Raw genomic sequence first — 19,886 nt, 5'->3', positions numbered from 1 at the left:
CTGTGGTTTTAGGGAGCTGCAGTCTCAGTGCTGTGGAGCTGTCTGGGGTTATTAACCAGAATGTCACTCAGACTTTAATGAAACTGCCAGGAGGCCAGCAGTCATCAGTTACGTGATTTAAAGTTGTCAACTTCCCTAAGGCCTGTGGAGCTGAGGGTCTCGGGGTTCCGGCGAACTTCAGAGGCTCTGAGGTGCCTTCACCAAAGAGGGAGAAAATGGACTCCAGGAACCTCATGGTCCGAGGACACTCATTTATTTCTAAACTGTCATTTGGATAGCTACAAGACACAGACAGATTTGGACTCGGTTGGATACAGAATTTTGGGGAGCTCGAGGTGGGGAGGCAGAACAGTTTCTCTTCTTTGCCAGACCTTCTTATGGGGTGCTCTCCTGGTCATACACAGATGCCTCAGAGTTTACCAAATAAACTCAACCTCATGTCCAGGTCAGGAGCAGGGATGGCCTGGAGGACTTGACACAATGAATTGGGGACCAAGGGAGGTACAGAATCAGGACACTAAGGCAGGTGGGGGCTGCGGGAGGCGGGTAGCTCTCAGGAGTTTGTGGGCATCACCTCCATGCTTCCCATTCCAACCCCAGCTCACGTGGATGGCACAGCTAGTGGGGGTGGGGGTGAAGCAAGAGGGTGACAGTGTCCAGGAAGGAGGGACAAGAGAGGGCCCCTTTTCTTCCAGCATTCTGTCACTGGGCTCCAAAGCAGCCTGCAGAACCTGCCTTCCGACCTCCAGGAAAGCAGGCTTTCCTGTCTGCTCCGCCAAAGCTGTCTCATTTGTAACCTGAATAATTCACTCGCCCATCTCTCCCTGGGCATTAGGAGAAAAACAAAGCCAGCCCTCGCCCTGTGCTCAGGTTTCCAGGGCCCAGAGGGCAAGCCAGGAGGCTGAGAGGCCGTCCCAGGCCTTCAGCTGTCCCTTGGGTGTCAGGGGTGACAAACACCTGAAATGGGTCACGAGGTGTTTCTTCCACCCTAGAGCTAAAGGTGGCGTTGGCAGTTCTGAAATGTTTTTAAAACACAACGAGACAAAACAAAGGATATGTCACAAAGACTCAATGTGGTCCGCAGAATATAGCAGATTCATTTTCCGGCTCTTTCCAGAAAATATTTGCCAACTCCTCCACCTACCCTCCGACCTCCACTCTTCAGTGTGGAAGGAGACTGTGACAGCCTTTGGCCTCTCCATGGGCACCCTAGCCTGTGGCCCTGCTGTATGCAGAGACTGTTAGAGGCCTGCCTTAACATTACTGCTCATCTCATTTAGCAAAAACAAAAATAAGCCCCAAGATGGGGTGATATCAGAGTCTTAGTCAAATGCTTAGGGAGATAGGGGAAGCTAAGACTCCATCCTAAACTATCCCTGATTTGCCTTCTCAGGGATGGGGCATCGTCCAGGCTGGTCTCTAACACACCCTACTCCCTAAGGCCTTGATGAGGAGTGTAAGCCAGGATGCTACTCCCAAGCCATCTATCAGGCCAACCTGATGACCTTCAACTTTGAGATGTACTCTGCCTAACTCGCTCCTTTCCTGGTACCTATCTAGGGAGAAGGCTGAGGCTCTCAGAAGAGAAATGCCAGAGGGCAACGGGATGCCAGCTCACAGTGCTCCAGCTGCAACTGGGCCGAGTAACCTCTGGGCTATCGTGGGAACTTTTTGGATCTGGGGGACTGAGATGTAGCCCCACTCTGCAGTGTGTAGGGATTCTGGATTTTTGTGGATGGGAGATCAAAGTCCCAACTCCCAGAAACATGCTGCTGCTATCTAGACAGTGTTTGCAGGGTTCCTCTCTATATATTAAATTACCATGAAGACAGCCTGGAATCTCAGCATCTGAATTTTGGAAGCTCGAACTGTGAGATCTTGGACAAACCATCACATCCCTCTGTGACTCAGTTTCCTCATCCACTAAAACAAGCAAAAACAAAACCAAAAACCACATGAAGTTCAGGTGGGGATGGTCCCGAGGACCTGTCCATCCCTCAGACAACAAAGGGTGTGAGCCACACACCCTGCCTCTACAGAGCTGGGCTAAGGAGTTATTGGACCTCATCTCTACTTTCCAGCACTGTCAAAAGAGATTCCCCTGGCTTGGCATCAGAGGACAGTGTCTCCTTTAACATCTTAGCATCTTGTCGGGGATGCAGGACTTCATGACTTTGTGTCTTGTGATCAGGAGACAGTCAAAGATCAATGAGACTCTCATCCACCCATCCCCACCATACCCATGGTAGGTAGCTCAGAGGCCATGGTACCACACACTTTAAACTGTTTGATGTCTGTCATCCACTCCGTAACTTGACAAGATATTCCTTAAGGACAGGATTACAGGTGTCTACCTTTGTTCATAAGAGAGCATATATCTCAAATATGTGACCGAAGATATAGCATTTCTGCTAAGCAGCTTGACTAACTTGCCAGTCTGATGTCACATGGAACTACATGTCTGGGTAAATGAGTCCTCACATCTGCTGGCTGGTGTGACCAGAAGCCATTCTTCAATGCAGACAATCAAGACAATCCAGACTGTCCTGTCTAAGCCATGACCCCGAGGGTTATCGTGTGACCTAGAAAGCAAGTGGTTAGAAGGTTAGAGAAATCAACAGAGAGTCAGCCTTTGTGGCATGCCAGAGAGCACTGGGTCATGCAAATCACTTAGAGGTCACTGCTGCTGGTCTCCTAAAGCCGTCCAAGCTGGACACGGTGGCCTGGTGGTCCATGCTGACGTCAGTTGCACAAGCGTCACCACTGTTTGCTTCTGAGTCACTACACAAATTGCAAAGGTTGTGATCTACCTTTTAGGTCACAAACCCTACCCTGTAACAGTATGGCAAATGTCCCAAGCTCTGTGATGGGTCCCACTTTGCAAGTCTTGATAAGCATCTCAGAATGTCTGTCTCCCTTTGCTGCCTACAGACAGGCTTTCCAGCCTTCTAATCAGCCAAACCCTCTTTCTTTCTTTCTTTCTTTCTTTCTTTCTTATTTATTTATTTACTTTTAATTAAAACAATTTTTTTGTATGCCAGTGCTCTGTCTGCTTGTATGTCAGAAGAAGGCATCAGACCCAACTTTATAGATGGCCGTGAGTCATCATGTGGTTGCTGGGAACTGAACTTAGGAACTGTGGAAGACTAGCCAGTTCTTTTAATCACTGGGCCAGCTCTCCAGCCACCCTTTCTTTTCTTTTCTTTTTTTTAAGTTTTGTGTTATGGGTATTGTATCTGAATGAATGTCTGTGCACCACATGTGTGCCTGGTGCCTAGGGAGGCCACATAAAAGTATTGGATTCTTTAGGATTGAGTTATAGATAGTTGTGAGCTGCCGTGTGGGTGCTAGGAATTAACTTTGGTCCTCTGCAAGAGTGTTCTTAACCACTGAGCCATCTCTCCAGCCCCCAAACTGTCTCTTGCTGTAGCTAGCTACCAGTGTTGTGTGTGCTATGATAACCCCCTCTTTTCTCAGAATCCTAGAACCTGTTTCTGCTTCTGTTTGTTAACCTTCTTGCTGTGCACAATGGGGACAGGGTCAGAGACACTACCTTGGCCTGTCACTCATTTGCACAGACGACGATGACAACGACATGCAGCTAATTAGCCAAGGCACACATGGAACTGCTAAAGAGTTTGATTAAATTTTAATTGCCCCCCTGTTTTGTGGGGCAGGCAGCGAGCCGTGGTGATAATAATCTTCTTGGATGCTGTCACTGAGGACAGATAATTTTGACCAGAGGAGGGCAGGTAGGAACTCCGGGGAGTTAATAGCCGTAAGAATAGTGTAAGTGACGGGGGACAGTCTGCGGCAGAGGTGGTAGGCAGAGTGGTTACAGGGTCTGGAATTCAGATATTAGGAAAACTTCCTCCCTGAGTGGCCTAGGTAATTTCCTAGGTCTCCACTTTTTTCTCCCTTAGGTTTTCTTTCTTTCTTTCTTTCTTTCTTTCTTTCTTTCTTTCTTTCTTTCTTTCTTTCTTTCTTTCTCTCTTTCTCTCTCTCTCTCTTCTTTCTTTCTTTCTTTCTTTTTTAAGGCAGGTATATGTAGCCCAGGCTAGCCTTGAACCCCTGACCTTCACGCTGAGTGCTAAGATTCCAGATGTGTGCCACTAGGACCTGCTCTACTTTTTTTTTTTTTGGTTTTTCGAGACAGGGTTTCTCCGTGGCTTTTGGTTCCTGTCCTGGAACTAGCTCTTTTGACCAGGCTGTCCTCGAACTCACAGAGATCCGCCTGCCTCTGCCTTCCGAGTGCTGGGATTAAAGGCGTGCACCACCATCTCCCAGCCTCTACTTTCTTTTTAAAGACCTGATATTTTCTAGTAGTAAACCCATGCTAAGCAAAGAGGAGAAAACCAAGGCAGGCAGAACGTCAGCTTTGCCAATAAGGGCAAACCACACCCTTGGCAGCAGTGCCTGGAGTGGAGACAGACTCAGGAGACTGTCTGGAATGCGTTCTTATGGGTCACATGCCCATCTCATGGCGCTGCCATCCTGGCCCTCCAGGACTTGGCCCCTGTGCTACTCCAGGTGAAAGGGGAACGGGAGGGGAGGATGAAGCACCCACTTCAATACCTTGGTGGTTTTGACCTTGTGTCCACTGCTGCAGCTCCACCCTGACAGGTCTGGGAGCACCTTGCACTCCTCCCCCAGCAGGCAGGGTTCCATCTGACACCACCACTTCTGCAAGACGATGGCAGCTGTGGGGCAGGAGGCAGGTGAGGCTCTATGCTCTGGGAGCACAGCACAGCTAGCCTGGGAATGGGGCGTACCTGCCCACATAGCTTGAGCTTTGATGGCCACCTTTCCTACTCTTCCCCCTAACCTGGGCTGTCCAAGGGGGCAGCATTGTACTTAGGCTGAGGGCCGGGGACTATCCCAATCAACTTCATCACTGCCTCACACCCAAAAGGCAGGAGGACACCAAGCTGGGAGGCAGGTGATGCTGACTCTGAGGCAGCTGTCCTTAGCAGAGAGGTACTCTCTCTCTCTCTCAGTGCTCTCCTTAGTGCATACAAACTGCTGTCCAAGCCACGTCCAGGAGTGTAGAAGCTGGCATGCGTGCTAGCGAGGGTAAGCATGGTGATCCAGATGCTATCAGAGCATGGGAACACAGGTGTGGGCAGAAAAGAGGGAACGTGGGTGTACAATGTGAGGGATCACATGTGACCCCAAGGAGAAGGCAAAGGTAGGCTAGGAATAAGAGGGGGCTTGTAGAAGAGGACCTCTCTGGAGGAAGATGTGGGCCCAGGAACTAGTGTGCGGGAATGCATCCCTGTGCGTGTGAACCAGGTGGCAGGTGTGTGTGGCCTGTAACCAGAGCTTTCTTCCTCTAGGACACAGGGCGGGTCATGTCTGCCCTCTCCTCCAAGACGATCTCCATTACTGGAGACTGATAAGGTAAACCCCAAGATGGCTATGAAACTGGATCCTCAGCAGATGGGGAGACCTAAACAGACTTTCTTATCTCTGCTCTGGGCCTCCTTACTCACCTGGCTGCGCAGGGCCTGGCCATACACTCACCGTCCACGCAGGAGGGCTTTGCCCTTGTAGTGCCCGCCACCTGGCCAGAGAGGCAGGCACACTTGACCGTCTGGGAGCGCTCCTCGATGCGGTTGCGGTTGCAGCAGCGATGCGCGGAGATCACCTCACAGGTGCCCTGCTTTACCAGGACTGAATGGGCCAGCCGGGGAAGAAAGGTCAGGAGACCCAGGCCTCCAACCTGCTTTCCTCCCTCCCACCCGGCTGCAGGTTCCCAATTTCTCCTCCTAGGTCATTTAAGAGATACCCAGAGCTGGGGATGCAACTCAGTGGTCGTGTTTCCTAGCACAGAGGCGCGGGCTCAGTTCATACTTTCAACATGCACACATACAGAGAGACAGAGAGAGACAGGAGAGAGAGAGAGAGAGAGAGAGAGAGAGAGAGATTAAAGGTAAAAAAGAGAAGAGCAGATGAAACCTTTGCATTACCTCCCTACCCCATCCCACCCCGCTGAGGCCACACTCACGACTCCTTGGACTCTTTGAAAGCTGGAGTTACACACCAGCCCCCACCTTCCACTTTCTCAGGGTGAGGGCAAGGGCCCCAGGGCTTACAATGCGTGGGGGAGGATCATCCGCTTACAGAGGCTTTAGCCATCCCAGAAGGAAAACCCCAGAATTAGGCCAGGAGACTAGACTTAAGCCTCCACCGAGGGCCGCTCACTGTAGAGCACCTTCCCCCTGGAAAGGATAGTACCCATGTGTCTACCCAGGCCTTCTCTGGACTGGGCCGCAAGAAGAGGGCAGTTTCCTGGGCGGTGGCCAGAGGAGTCACCTCTGCAAAGTTTACTCTGCCCCAGAGATCTGCCTGCTTTGTGGGGTGGGTTGGAGTGCCTTCTAGCTCTCCAGATGTCCTAGGAAAGTCCTCTCTAGTCTCTCACCACCTTCCCCAAACCTGTGGCTGTGGGAGGTTGCAAGGAAGCAGAGGCCAGCCGTGTCCACAGCCAGGCCAGGCACAGCGCTAGCACCCAGCTGCCTGGGCTCCAGTTGCTCGTGGTCCGCTCACTCATCCTGTGGAGAGAAGTACATACCCTGCTTAGCTCAGGGCAGACGGTCCCCTGCCCTCAGGTTCAGCCCCTTCTCTGTGCCCTGCTCTAGAAGCCCCAAGGTTAAACAGAATGCATACCTTGTCCCCAGGCAGCTTGCAGCCAGGAACGATGCCACTGTCGGAGTGATACAGAAGGACCAGGGGACAGGAAGGCGGGGCCTGTGGAGGAGACATTTAAGAGATTTTGCAGAGCGAACTAAAGGGCTGTGCCATGTGGGAGACAACAATGCTGACTCCCACTTTTTGAGCTCTCCATCCCGACACCTCACTGTGTGCTCTTGACTGCATTCCGCAGCACAAAGGATTGCCATTGCCCGTGTTACAAATAAAGCTCAAAAAGTTTGGCTATGACCCCCACAGGTGTCAGCAGAGGAGCGGAGGACACTGTGGAGAATCTGAAAATGCGTTCCCTCCAAATTGCTGGGAATACAGAACACAACACAACACAACCAAAACCATCCAAGAACTCTGCAATGACGTGTGCGGTAGACTCTAGAGAGAATCCAGCCTTATGGGGGGGGCAACAAGCAGGAGGTGTGTACACACAAGGCAGGGCGTGTTTTACTTAATACGTACACATCATGTCCGGAAAGTGTATATTGTTTGCCATTAAAAAGGGAAATTGTTTCTTGTCTAGAAGATGGAAGTAGGAGGAAGAATTATTTTTTTCCCACCAATTTCTTTCTTTTTATGTATTTGAGTTTCAAATCGTGGGACTGTAGCAGCAGTGCAATTCAATCTGATCATGATTTAAATTTTTGAAAGAAAGAAAGAAAGAGGGGGGGGGTAGATGCTTGTAATCCCAGCACTTCAGAGGCAGCAGCAGCAAGAGGGATCATTGATAGTGTGAGGCCAGCCTGCTTTACATGGTGAGCTCCAAGCTAACCAGGGCTAAATAGGAAGATCCCATCTCCAACAAACGAAAGCAAAACACGGGGCTGAGGGGGATGGCTCAGTGAGTAAGAGGACTTGCTGAGCAAATATGAGAATAGTAACACAGATGTAAAAAATCTAGACGATGTAAAAAGATCGCTGGATCACTGGACAGCCTAGTGATGGATTCAGGGAAAGACCCCGTCTAAAGGAAGTAAGGTGGAGAGTAACGGCAGGAGGCATCTGCTAGACAGCTTCCCCTGGCCTTCATGTGGGTGCACACGAGCATACACCCTGCACACGCACTAAACTAAATAAAGGAAAGAAGGAAGAGACAAACCGAGGCTAGAAGTTAAATGTTTTGCCCGAGGTTGACGGCATGAGAACTTGGGACCCGGAAGTCTACCCTAGGCTCATTGCTCTCTTCCTCCTTTCTCCTGGGAACCAAACAGGACCTCAGACATCGATACCAGAGGGTGGGTAAGAACCAGAGAGAAACCAGGGAAACGGAAGCACAAAGTCGCTGGGAGATACTAGCCACAGATGAGGATAGGAAGAACCCCAGGAGGTCCTGGAGGTTAAGGGTTGGCCTAGATCACTGGCCCCAGCAAGCGCCAGCTCAGACTAGGAATACCAGGGGCCAGACCAAGAGACATAGCTGCTCCCTTGGAGGGGATGTCCTCTCCTCGAGTCCCATCTCCAGCTATCCAGCTGTCTCACTTACCGTTCCTGGAGTCTTTAGGCTTCTGTCTGTGCATCTGCTGGTCTCAGACTCATTCCACCTGGATCAGTAGGGAGCAATTTGGAGGTAAATTCAGAACAGAGAGAGGCCAGGCCCCTGCAGAAGCTAAGAGAAAGCTTGGACTTGGATGAGAATAAGGGAATGGGATGGACAGCTTAGGCTGTTCTTGTGGCAAAGGCAGTCATTTCTGCTCTGGGGATCTGTCCCTACTCCCCTGCCTCCTCCCCCAGACTATGGAAAGCTGAGGGGGAGGTGACCCTGAAACAAGAGGCTGGGTTTTCTTTTTCCCAGGAGTGAAGCAGAGGTGAGAGGCTATAAGGATCAGGGCTGTCACCTCTTTGGTCTTGGGACAGAGATAGGGCAGAGACGCATACAGACTCTGATAGCTTTGTCTCCCCTGGGAGAGAATCCCGAGGTCTCCAAATTCCCCTTGCCTCCACCTCCAACCCATCATGAGCCTGGCTTCCCGGACTCTTCTGGAGCTTAATTCTACAACTGTCCTTCCAGTGGGCTAGCCTAGGGCGGCGCAACAGGTCTTGGCTTCAGTGCACAGCCCACAAGAGCTTCTTCATTCTCCCCCAAGATCCTGTCCTCGCTCAGTCTCCACTGAGAAGTAATACTGAAACACACAAGCTGCCGAGCTCTGGAAAGGCCCAGAGAGGGGAACGAGAGTGGTGGAGGGGGTGGGTGTGTTTCCACCCTTCTAGATTTTCCTCTTTTCTGAGTGGGTCTCCTCTTCCAGTCTGCCATGTGGCGGGGAGGGGGGCTCATTTTGACCATTGCAAACGCCGTTCTTCTCCTGGTGACATCCTATTTCTGTCTGAGCGTTCCCAGGGTCCCATCCAACACAGGCATTTCTCCTAGATACTCCAATGCTCAGAGAACTTGGAGGAGATGGGGACTCAGGATTTCGGGCATTCTATTCTCTCCTTCTTCAGTGCTGGAGGAGGAGGCTTCTGGGATTTGTTCTTCAGCATCTACCTCAGTTTCCTGGGGCTGTTTTCCCCATTCTCCAATTCAGGCTAAGGTGATGCTGAGAGAGCAGCCTGCAAGGGGTCAGCAACAACCTTTGACCTTGCTTTGCTTGCTCCTGTCCCCTTTCAGCGCCCATTCTTAATCCTGGTACCCACCTGCTCCAGAGCAGTGGTCCTGATTCAACCTTCTGGCCTGAGGTCCTTGATGCCTCTGAGCTTGTGATCGAGACTCACAAAGGCGGGCTCTTCCCCGGAGTTGCCAGGTCGGGTGTTGTCTGGTCCCGAGCTCCGTCTGTGATCGATCAGTCGTTATCAAGTTGCTGTGCCTCAGGAGAGCAGGGCAATGGCTAAGCCGGCATCCCAGTGAACTCAGCTCTGAGCACCGGGATGCTCCGGGCCTGGCCCCACCAGCTCTTGGGGGGAGGGATCAGCCGGGTCCTCCAGAGCTTGCGGCCTTCAGGCTGGGGAGCACGCAGCCGCTTGTCTTGGGAGTCGTCTCCGCTGCTTCAACCCTTGCGGGTACCGCTGCCTCCTTCAAGACAGCGTGGGGCGCTCTGCGGAGAGGATGAGCGCAACTGGCACGCAGCGGCCTCTGGTGGCGCAGGGCGAGATCAGGGGTAGAAGCCCACAGGCTCTGTATTCATGGACTTGACAATTAGAAACAGGTCCCTGAAACCCCCAGGAATTAGCCCCCAGCCCTGTGGTTCAAGGGAGTTAGGTGGTGTTCTGGTAGGGATGCGGGTGGGCGTTGGGGCTAGGAGTCGTCTTCACCTACACCATCTGTAGGCTAATATTTAAATCTGAGCTCCTTAAATCTTAAAACCTAGTTCTTCAGACCACGCAGAGCAGCTCACACATATAATCCCAGAACTTGGGAGACTGAGGCAGAAGAATTGTCACGAATTCTGGCGCAGCCTGGGCTGTAGTGTGAGACCCTATCCAAAGGGAGAAAAAAGCAGAGAGAGGGACAGAGGAGGGGCAGGAGGTTGCCTGCAAGTTTGAGGACAGCTTGGTCTATACGGTTTACACGGGGTTCCATTCCAGCTAGGGCTGCTTAGCCAGACCATATCTCAAAATGAAGGAGAGAGTGAAAGGGAGCAAACCCATTTCTTTGTTAGGACATTAGGGTGTTATTTGAGCTGTTTTCCAGGCTAGAAGGCTAGGACCACTTTGTTCGAAGATTCCGATGTTGCACCAAGTTCTTTACCACAGGGTTTCCCATCTGATACAAAAGGGAATCACAGTAAATTCTTCCAGCACAGAAGGTCTACTCTTCTACCCAGGAGGACTAGGGGCAGTACCAGGGTGGTGAACCAGACTGGAGGGCATCAAGAGGCCTAGCAAATGGCCCTGTGAATACCAAATATGACTTTCATCTTGGGAACCACAGCTGAGGTTCCCAGTGTCTTCATCAGAAGAATGGTAAGTAATCCTAATTACAAAATTTTAACAGGTTCATATTTTGGATGCATTAAACACTTGAGGGCAGAGGTGTTTTGTGAATCTGTCTCCTCACAGGAAGGAGGTGTTCACCTGTTATCGTAAGGAAGATTTGGGGAGGTGGTAAAGGGTGGGGGAGAAACAAAGAATAAGCCTGGTTCTGGGTCCTGAGCACACAGACTGAGACAGGAGGTGGGGTCTCCCCTCTCTTTCACTCTCTCTCTTTCCACTGTGTAGGTGCTGGTGATCGAACCGGGGTCATCAGGCTTGGCACCTTTACCTGCTATGTCATTGCCCTCGCAAAATGGACCACAGAGCTAGGGCCTTTTGACCCCTGAGGTCAGTTACTCCCCTGTTCCCTGGAACCATTCTGGCTCCCATCCATAACCAAATTTGAGGGTTCTCAGACCTCTGAAGTTCCCACCTATTCCTGGACCATCACACCTCTTCCATCCTGACTTTTCCACACCTGGTGAGAGGTCCTCTCCCTGAGGCAGTAGAGGGTGAGAGGAAAGGGGCGGGGGGGGGAGGGGAGCAAAGCAGGAAACGCACATTTATGACATTTATGAGATGTGTTCCCTCCTGAGAGCTGAGAGATATCCCTCAGTGGCAGAGGAGAACCAGGCCTGAGCCACAGAGGGAAACAGAGCATCCTCAGAACAAGCCCTCTTAGTCAGGCATGGTAGCACAAATCTGCAATCCCAGGAGGCAGAGGCAGGAGGATCAGAAGTAAGTAGCTAGCCTGGGCTACATGGTAAGTTCAAGGCCAGCCATGGCTACATACATCACGGAGGCTGTGAAGAGCCAGGAAGCTGGATGGCACTGGAAAGTGATGGGTAAGCTGTCCCAGAAACACCAAATAATAAAACCAAAGGTTATTTTTTCTTCCTCCAGTCTTTGGCTTCCCACAGAGACTATGGAATTTATCTAACAGTTGGCTTCAGTTTTTCTCAAACATGAAGAAAACACCCATAGTGGCAGTCTGTTCTTTGTCCCTGGAAGCCTTTGCTGCTGGTTTTGAGTCCGGATTGTAACCAGTGCACCCCAGCTCCACCCTGGTGACCTCATCTTTCTCCCCAAAACTCAGGCATAATTTCAGCAGGTCTGTGTACTTTGTTTGAATGACCACTGTGGAATTTTTATTTAGAAGTGGTCAAGACAACCACCTCTTTGAGGAGGTGCAGGTTATCCCAGGGTATGAGCAGGAAGCACCAACTGGGAGCCTGCAGGTCAAATTACAGCTATGAACTGTGGTTCGTTCCCTCAAGGGCCTTGACTTCCGTGGAGCCGTATGTTGGGGATAGATGGGGACATGATGGACTCTCTAATCCAAAGTGTAGGGGCAGACCGCTTTCCGAGGCAGGACAGTAATCCTCTCCCACCGGGAAGGCAGAAAAACAGCCCACCTGAGCTGGGTCTAGCTCTATTCTAACAGTGGGCTTGCCGGCAACCCAGACAAGCTTTTAAACTGGCTTTTGCCTCCCCCTGGCGGTAGCCAGAGACCTTGCTCAGCACCCGGGTTCTGCTGGAGCCTCTGAGGGTGGGAATTTAGGATTCCCGCTCCCTTCTGCGCCTTTCTTCCTAATCTAGAGAAACCAGCGTCAGAAACAGGTTTTGACATGTGCATGGCTCTCTAAGTGGCTGTGTGATTCTTGGGCAAGTCTAATAAAATAACAGGAGACTGTCCACTCCCGCCTCATCTGTAAAATGGGTGTGACCCACATTGTGGTGTTTGTGCAGCAAGTCCTCAATAATTGCAGTTATTTATTATGCAGTTAGCCTTTGAACTAAACTGGCCAGCAGAAGTCTAAACATGGAGGAAACGTTCTGGGGAAGCGGGATGGGATGACAATCGTTCTTTAGAATGTGAAGGTGACCTTTGACAGAACAGTGCCCAGGATTTTGTCCCAGGACTCCCGATCTGGAGAGGTCAGCTGCCGGGCTTGTATAGCGCTCTCTCTCTCTCTCTCTCTCTCTCTCCTCCTCCTCCTCCTCCTCCTCCTCCTCCTCCTCCTCCTCCTCCTCCTCCTCCTCCTCCTCCTCCTCCTCCTCTCTCCTTCCCTCCCCTCTCTTCCCCTCCCATCCTCTCCTCCTCTCCTCTCCCTCTCCTCTCGATTCATCAGCTACAGCCTGAGGTGTTGTCACACCAAGTGCTTCACACCCAAGTGGATGTTTCGCTCTGAAGTCATCAGTTCCAAAGCTTCCATGCTGGCTGGCCACCCCGAACGGAACGCGAGGAGGCTGCCTTGCCCACCCCTGTCACAATGGGTAAATTCTAACGGATTAGATTTAGCGGATGTCTAACCTACAGAACGACTGAAATATTTCTTTCTCTCCGCTTCCTTCCCACAACAGACCCCTTCCCCTGTGACACTCTGGCCGAACGACATCGGGATGCGGATAAGAGGCGGGGAGTTGGTGGGGGCAGTTCCCGCAAGATTTAGAGCCTGGGGAAGTTTGGCCTGGATCAAGAGAGGGCACCACCTACTTGGAGTCCTAGGGGCGGGGCCTCTTAGGGGGCGGGGCCAAGGCCAAGGGCGGGGCAGGGAGGCAGCATGCTAAACCGGGTGCGCTCGGCTGTGGCGCACCTGGTGAGCTCGGGTGGCACTCCGCCCCAGCGCCCTAAGTCTCCCGATCTGCCCAGCGAGAGCTCCACGCCGCCTGCCGCCTCAGAAAAGCCTAAGAGCCCCCCGGCGAGGCCTGGGAGAGAGGTCAGGGCACCCCTGAAGACCGCAGAGACTCGGGCGAGCTTCTCCAGACCCACCTTTCTTCAGCTGAGCCCCGGGGGGCTGCGACGCGCGGACGACCACACAGGCCGGGCTGTGCAAAGCCCCCCGGACACCGGTCGCCGCCTGCCCTGGAGCACAGGCTATGCCGAGTGAGCACCCCTGGTCTCCCAACTGAGTATGGGACTCCCACCCTCCCAGGAGACGCGTCCCGGCCACTGGGATGCGTCCCCCGCACGACTTTCCGGGGACCTTCCCAGGAGTCTTCACCCTTCCAGCCCTCTCTCGGACGGGGTGCAACCTCAATAGGCTTCTTCAGGACCTTGCCCATCCTCCCCCTCGCCGGCTCAGGACAGTCCCCTCGTAGGGAGAAGGCATGGCGCACCGAGGATGAGTTGGCCGGTTCACAGTCGCCACTTGCGGTTCACAGGCTAAGGGAGGGGAGGTTCGAGGAGCAGTTCCTTTTTCCAGGGAGATCACGGGTGGAAAGACTAGTTCACTCGCTTCCTGGCCCCAGCGCCCCAGTTCCCTGTCCTTCTTACCGGTCCCCTCCCCCTCCACACCCAGAAATAGCCCGCGACACCAGAAGGCCGCGGGCTTCCAGGGGCGGGGGAGGGGTCCGCCTTCGGCCCGTGATGTTTCCCTTTGGATGCCGGTCTGCAGACAGACAGATGCTGGTAGGGCAAGGAAATAGACCCCTTTGGTTCGCACCAGCCGAGCGTCAGCGTGCTCCCAAAACATGTATATTTTCAATGCATCTTCGGGAAAAACCGAGCCAAGCCACCAGGGACATGGGGGCACTGAGGTCGTGGAGGGAAATGGTGGGTGGCCTCTCACTCGGCTTCCCACGTGGGAGGAGTCTATAGCTAAGAGACTCTTGCCCAGTCCAGGTAGACCTTCTTTTCCTCTTACCCCACTTGGGCTGGAGCACTTCCTCACTACAAAAGAGACCGGAACTTTCACTGGGTGGTTTTAGGGTGAGGGTGGATATGCCCAAGAATCACTGGCAGGGTTGGTTGAGACTAGAGGTAGGAATGTAAATTTTTGATTGGTAGGGAAGTAAAACTTACTTGCTCCTGTCTGGCCACACCCCCCAGCACCACCTTCCAGAAAGCCTCCTTTGCCCAAGGATGAAGGAACCGAGACAGGCAGTTTCTATGAGGTGGTACATTCTGCCACCCAGACATTACTTCTTGCTGGCCCTGCCTTCTCCTCTTCCCTCTGGCTTGAAGCCCAGGCAGCTGTGACCTTTTTCAGCTTGGCCAGCAGGCAGGAGAAGATGTGTGTGTGTCTAAGGTGGGGTTATTCCAGGACCTAGGCTGGTGTCTAACCTGATGTGGGACCCTCTCTGGCCTGCCAGGGTCATCAATGCTGGCAAGAGCAGGCACAATGAGGACCAGGCTTGCTGCGAAGTCGTGTATGTGGAAAGCCGGAGGGGTGTTTCCGGGGCCTCCAGGGAGCCTCCCCGGAACCAGGTAATATTTTATCCTCTTTCCTAACCTCCAGAGATGTGGTGACACCCCTCCCTAGGGATTTCGGGCCCTGGTTCTAAATCCAAGAGGTGTATCTCTATCACAAAAGCTCTAAGTGGCTTCAATTAGATTAGTTCCGCGTGAATGTTTACTATTCCATTTAAAACATAGCTGCTCATGTATTTATGGATGATTTAACTAATCATCAGTGCTGATCTTTGAATCCTTCATATTTTGAATTTGCCTTTTCTTTCTCTTGACACAGTAGGCCTGGCATGAATAAGTGAATAAATCTTTTACCTTACTATTCCACTCAGATCTCCTATGTGATTTTTATATGGGTGCTTACTGGTTTGTTCTGCCCTGTCACCCTTGTCCCCCACTGACTTCCGACTTTTCCTTCACCAGGGACTCTGCTTCTACTACTGGGGCCTGTTTGACGGGCATGCTGGTGGCGGAGCCGCTGAAATGGCTTCCCGGCTCCTGCATCGCCACATCCGGGAGCAGCTGAAGGATTTAGTAGAAATACTTCAGGACCCCTTGCCACCTCCCCTCTGTCTCCCATCCACTCCAGGAACCCCAGGTTTCTCGGATCCGTCACACGTGGTCAGCGCTCAGTCCTGCTGGTCTCCACAGAAGGAAGTAACCCACGAGAGCCTGGTAGTAGGGGCCATCGAGAATGCCTTCCAGCTCATGGTGAGTGGGTGGGTGGCCTGTGCCCATCACCTACTGTCAACACTGTGTGGTGGGAGTCAGTGGACGGGTGGCCCCCAGAATCCACACCACCTTTGAAAACCTGAGCAGAACCTAGTCCTGTTACCCTCTGTGGTCCTCTGGCCCACTCTGGCCTGCAGAGGCAGGTAGGGCAGGTGACTGACCCCTTTGACCCTTCCTCACCTGGTAGGATGAGCAGATGGCTCGGGAGCGGCGTGGCCACCAAGTGGAGGGGGGCTGCTGTGCGCTGGTCGTGGTGTACCTGCGAGGCAAGATGTATGTGGCCAATGCAGGTGACAGCAGGTGAGTCGGGAGAGGGCTGTGGCAGTGGCCATGTCAGGGGCCATGCTCTCCAGGATGATGGGAAAGCAGACAGTCAGGTGGCAGTGGGTCAGGTATAAAAGATTCGAGGGGTGGGGTGGGGTGGGGCGGTGACAGCGCTAAGGCAAAGTTGGAACTATCTGCAAGGGAAGAAAAGGTGAGGGCCCGAGTGAAGCCCCATCAGGTTCATTATGGGGAGGGTCTGATCCTTCTGGAATTCTCCACGAAGGGGTCTGAGAAAGTCAGATCCAAGCCTTGTCTGTCTCTGGGCAGGGCCATCATTATCCGGAATGGTGAAATCATTCCAATGTCCCGGGAGTTCACACCAGAGACGGAGCGCCAGCGTCTTCAGCTGCTTGTAAGTAGGGGCCAGGTTTACTCTTACAACTCTCCGTACCAGAAAGCTTCCTACTGGGACTGTCCCGGGAAGTGGGCTGTGGAGTGCTGGGTGATGCAACAGGAAGAGGCCGGCGCTGCCATTGTCGGCCCTGCTGAGGAAGGAAGCAGAGCCAGAGGTGGAGGGTGGGAACAACAAAGGCTCCAGCAAGGGCGTTATCTTCGAGCGTCCTCTTGTGGGTTCTCTATCTGCATTGCCTGGGACTGAATCCTGCTTTGTGTACTTTGCTAATTGTGTGACTATGATTCCTGCCTCACAGGCCTTTGTGAGGGGTGAATGGGTTAACTTGTTTAATATTAGAGGAGTAGTCTGCAGCACAATGGAAGGATCAGCTATAGTTGAACAGCTCTGTGTTGTATCAGAGTGTGATGTGGGTGTAATGCCCTCTCTCCTGTCTGGCCCCTCCTAACCGCAGGGCTTCCTGAGACCAGAACTGCTAGGCAGTGAGTTCACCCACCTGGAGTTCCCCCGAAGAGTTCAGCCCAAGGAGCTGGGGCAGAGGATGCTGTACAGGGACCAGAATATGACTGGCTGGTAACACTTCCCTCGGAGCTGGGGCCGTTCCCATGGCAATGCAACCAGTCCTTCACCAGCAGTGAGGTGGAAGCTGCAGGCTGGGGCAGGCTGGCAGTCGGGGATACGGCCAGTCCTTGGAAGGCCTTGTGTGTGGGGGAATGCTGTTCAAAGGGGTTAGGGGCTTTGCCACCTGGGTGATGCCTCCTCTGCTCCTCCCTTCCCAGGGCCTACAAAAAGATTGAGCTGGAGGATCTCAGGTTTCCTCTGGTCTGTGGGGAGGGCAAAAAGGTAAACCCTGTGGTGGAGGTGGGAGAGGGCAGGAAGGCCCACCACAGCTTGTCCAGGGAGGTGGAGGTTTCACCGAAGAGTAGGTGTGGGAGGGGTCTATGGTCTCAGTGAGTCTGAGAGAGGAACTAAAGAGCAGCCATTTTTCTCCTTTCCCTCAGGCCCGGGTCATGGCCACCATTGGGGTGACCCGAGGCCTGGGAGACCACAACCTTAAGGTCTGCAGCTCCACTCTGCCTATCAAGCCTTTTCTCTCCTGCTTCCCCGAGGTGAGCACACCTTCCCTTCAGGAGGCTCAGGCTGGCTTTGTCTCCGACCTCCCCGTGTAGCAATCCTCACACCTCACACATTTCCCCCCCCCAGGTACGCGTGTACGACCTGACACAGTATGAGCACTGTCCAGATGATGTGTTAGTGCTGGGCACAGACGGCCTGTGGGATGTGACCAGTGACTGTGAGGTAGCCGCCACTGTGGACAGGGTGCTGTCGGCCTATGAGCCCAATGATCCCAGCAGGTAGGGGGTTGCCTGGAGACCCAGATATGGGCCTGTCTCTGTCTTCCCGTACACGTGTCGGTACATGAATGCGTACATGTGCTCCTGGCAGGTATACAGCTCTGGCCCAAGCTCTGGTCCTGGGGGCCCGGGGCATCCCCCGGGACCGTGGCTGGCGTCTCCCCAACAACAAGCTGGGTTCCGGGGATGACATCTCGGTCTTCGTCATCCCCCTGGGAGGGCCAGGCAGTTACTCCTGATGGGCTCAGCCCCATCCCTCTCTCACTGCCACCCCAGCCTTTCCATACGTCTCCCAGTCCTAAAAATGAAGTTGTGTTCCTGCCTCTTGAGTGGCCATTTAATTGACAAAGGAACGCCCACTAGATCCAGAATTCCAGCAACTGACAAATAAACGGGATGGATAAAGGTGTGTGTCATTATTTGCTTTGACTGGAACCTGCACAGTGGGTGATGGAAAGAACAACAGACCCTTCCTAAAAATGTGACTGCCCAGATTCTTCTACTGCCCTCTTTGCCCACTCGGTGTGCTTGCCATGAGTGGCTGCATTTGCCTCATCCAGCTGCGGTTTCTTCCATCTGCCGATACCCACCAAGTCTGTGTGTCTGGCCCAAACCTTTGCCGAGCTTTAAGACCCATGCCTCCAGTCATCTTCCAACCCTCTCCTCCGTGGTACTCTGGTTCTTCCGAGCAGTGTACCTCAAACTGAAGTCACCATTTCCCTCATAAATAACAGTTCTCCTGCTTCATCCTTTTATGGCCACCGTCATGACTGCTCAAGTTAGTAATCCCGCAGTTGGCCCTACCTGGCTTATGTATCTTCATTACAATTCTCAACTGCTTCAATCATGCGGGCCATGTAACGTTTCGGGAAATCAGCTGCCTGTATGATGGTAGATGCCGTGTAGCCCAGCTGTGTCCTAGGCTGCGCCAGCTCAGTTTGTGTAAATATACTTAGTGCTCTTCATACAGGGATGGAATTCCTCAGCAACACGTTCTTATAACATGTCTAATATTAAGGGATGTGTGACTCTGCTGTTGATTATTTAAAAAATCTTTCATATTTGCGTTTATTCCTGCCTCCCTCGTCATATTAGCTCTTTATGACACCAACTCCCTAACTTCAGAGGCTTCAAGTCCCAGAACAGACTTGAAGTTGGTTCTGAGCAGGATCGGGTTGCTCTTTCCCTCTCTGGCTTCACCGTCTTCCTCCAAACTCTGTGGCCTTGTCAGAGCTCCAGCTTGCCTTAAATCTCACATTACCATTTCATGCCTATTTCACCTGTCCTCCCTGTCTGGGTATCCCCCATCCCCTGCACGCTGCGAAGGCAGTTACCCTCCAGGATTATAACTGCCCATAGGGGGAGCCAATGGGGAGTAGCCGTGAAGAGCAGGGACTCTCAAGTCCGACTGTTTTGCCCCAACACCCCTGTAACTCCTGTGAGCCTCCATGTCTCAGTAAAGTGTAGATAACAGTACTGCTCATAAGAACTGTGCGTAGTTAGTGTGGGTAGGGTGAGCAAGGTTCGTGTAACAGCGCTTCAATAAATGTTAGCTACGTTAGGTCGTCTGTGTTCTTCATGTAGGCTGTTCGTTATGTGAAGGCAGAAACGTGTGGTTAGTAACAGCTCTCTGTTCACAGCCAACCAGTGCTTACCGAATGAATTAAAAGGCTCAGGTGCCAAACTGCCTTTCACCACCTCAGTTGCCTGATTTGCCAAACGTGCGGTTTGTGCTTCGGATCCTGAGCAAGTGACTGTGTATGTATCTGCCTGTGTTTGAGACAGCTTTGGCAACCCTGCTCCCTCAGGAGTGCTAGGTTACAGGTGTAAGCCCCAAGCCCAGCCATACCTGCAGTAGACTCCACGTGACTTCTTACATGCATTTATTCGTCAAGTCTTTGTTGAAAGCTGTGATAAGCAGAACATTAGACGGTGCAGAGGGCAGGTTGGAGGAGGAGCATGGGGGGCAGCAGGGAGCCAGCACCTGGGTCTAGGTGCCCTGTAGGCCTGACTGTAAATTTGATTGATTAAAAAAAAAAAAGATTTAGGGGGCTGGAGAGATGGCTCAGAGGGTAAGAGCACTGGTTGCTCTTCCAGAGGTCCCGAGTTCCATTCCCAGCAACCACATGGTGGCTCACGACCATCTGTAATGAGACCTGGTGCCTTCCTTGCCAACAGTACATTGTCTGCTTAATAAATAAATAAATCTTAAAAAAAAAGATTTATTATGTATAGTGTTCTCTCTGCATGCGTGCCTGCAGGCAGGCCAGAAGAGGGCATCAGATCTCATTCTAGATGGTTGTGAACCACCATGTGGTTGCTG

General features: G+C 52.5%; 2 protein-coding genes across 2 annotated transcripts; one reads left to right on the top strand and one right to left on the bottom strand.

The window, feature by feature from the left end:
- Positions 1–222: 222 nt before the first annotated feature.
- Positions 223–9,754, bottom strand: Tafa3 (TAFA chemokine like family member 3). The gene is made up of 7 exons (XM_075979033.1): positions 9,334–9,754; positions 8,186–8,243; positions 6,667–6,747; positions 6,436–6,551; positions 5,524–5,673; positions 4,576–4,700; positions 223–2,582 (listed from the first exon to the last, which is right to left on the bottom strand). Exons 4-7 carry the CDS (start codon positions 6,548–6,550, stop codon positions 2,571–2,573), a joined length of 402 nt encoding a protein of 133 aa, XP_075835148.1. The 5' UTR covers position 6,551; positions 6,667–6,747; positions 8,186–8,243; positions 9,334–9,754; the 3' UTR covers positions 223–2,570.
- A 3,392-nt stretch (positions 9,755–13,146) lies between these two features.
- Ppm1j (protein phosphatase, Mg2+/Mn2+ dependent 1J) lies at positions 13,147–17,965 on the top strand. Its single transcript, XM_075981720.1, has 10 exons — positions 13,147–13,495; positions 14,704–14,818; positions 15,224–15,511; positions 15,720–15,832; positions 16,124–16,208; positions 16,663–16,781; positions 16,988–17,051; positions 17,210–17,317; positions 17,412–17,563; positions 17,655–17,965. The coding sequence occupies exons 1-10, from the start codon at positions 13,173–13,175 to the stop codon at positions 17,800–17,802; spliced, it is 1,515 nt and encodes a 504-aa protein (XP_075837835.1). The 5' UTR covers positions 13,147–13,172; the 3' UTR covers positions 17,803–17,965.
- The last annotated feature ends 1,921 nt before the right edge of the window (positions 17,966–19,886 follow it).

Source organism: Microtus pennsylvanicus, chromosome 7, assembly GCF_037038515.1.
Source record: "Microtus pennsylvanicus isolate mMicPen1 chromosome 7, mMicPen1.hap1, whole genome shotgun sequence".
NCBI lineage: Eukaryota > Metazoa > Chordata > Mammalia > Rodentia > Cricetidae > Microtus > Microtus pennsylvanicus.
This window is presented reverse-complemented; position numbering and strand designations above follow the sequence as displayed.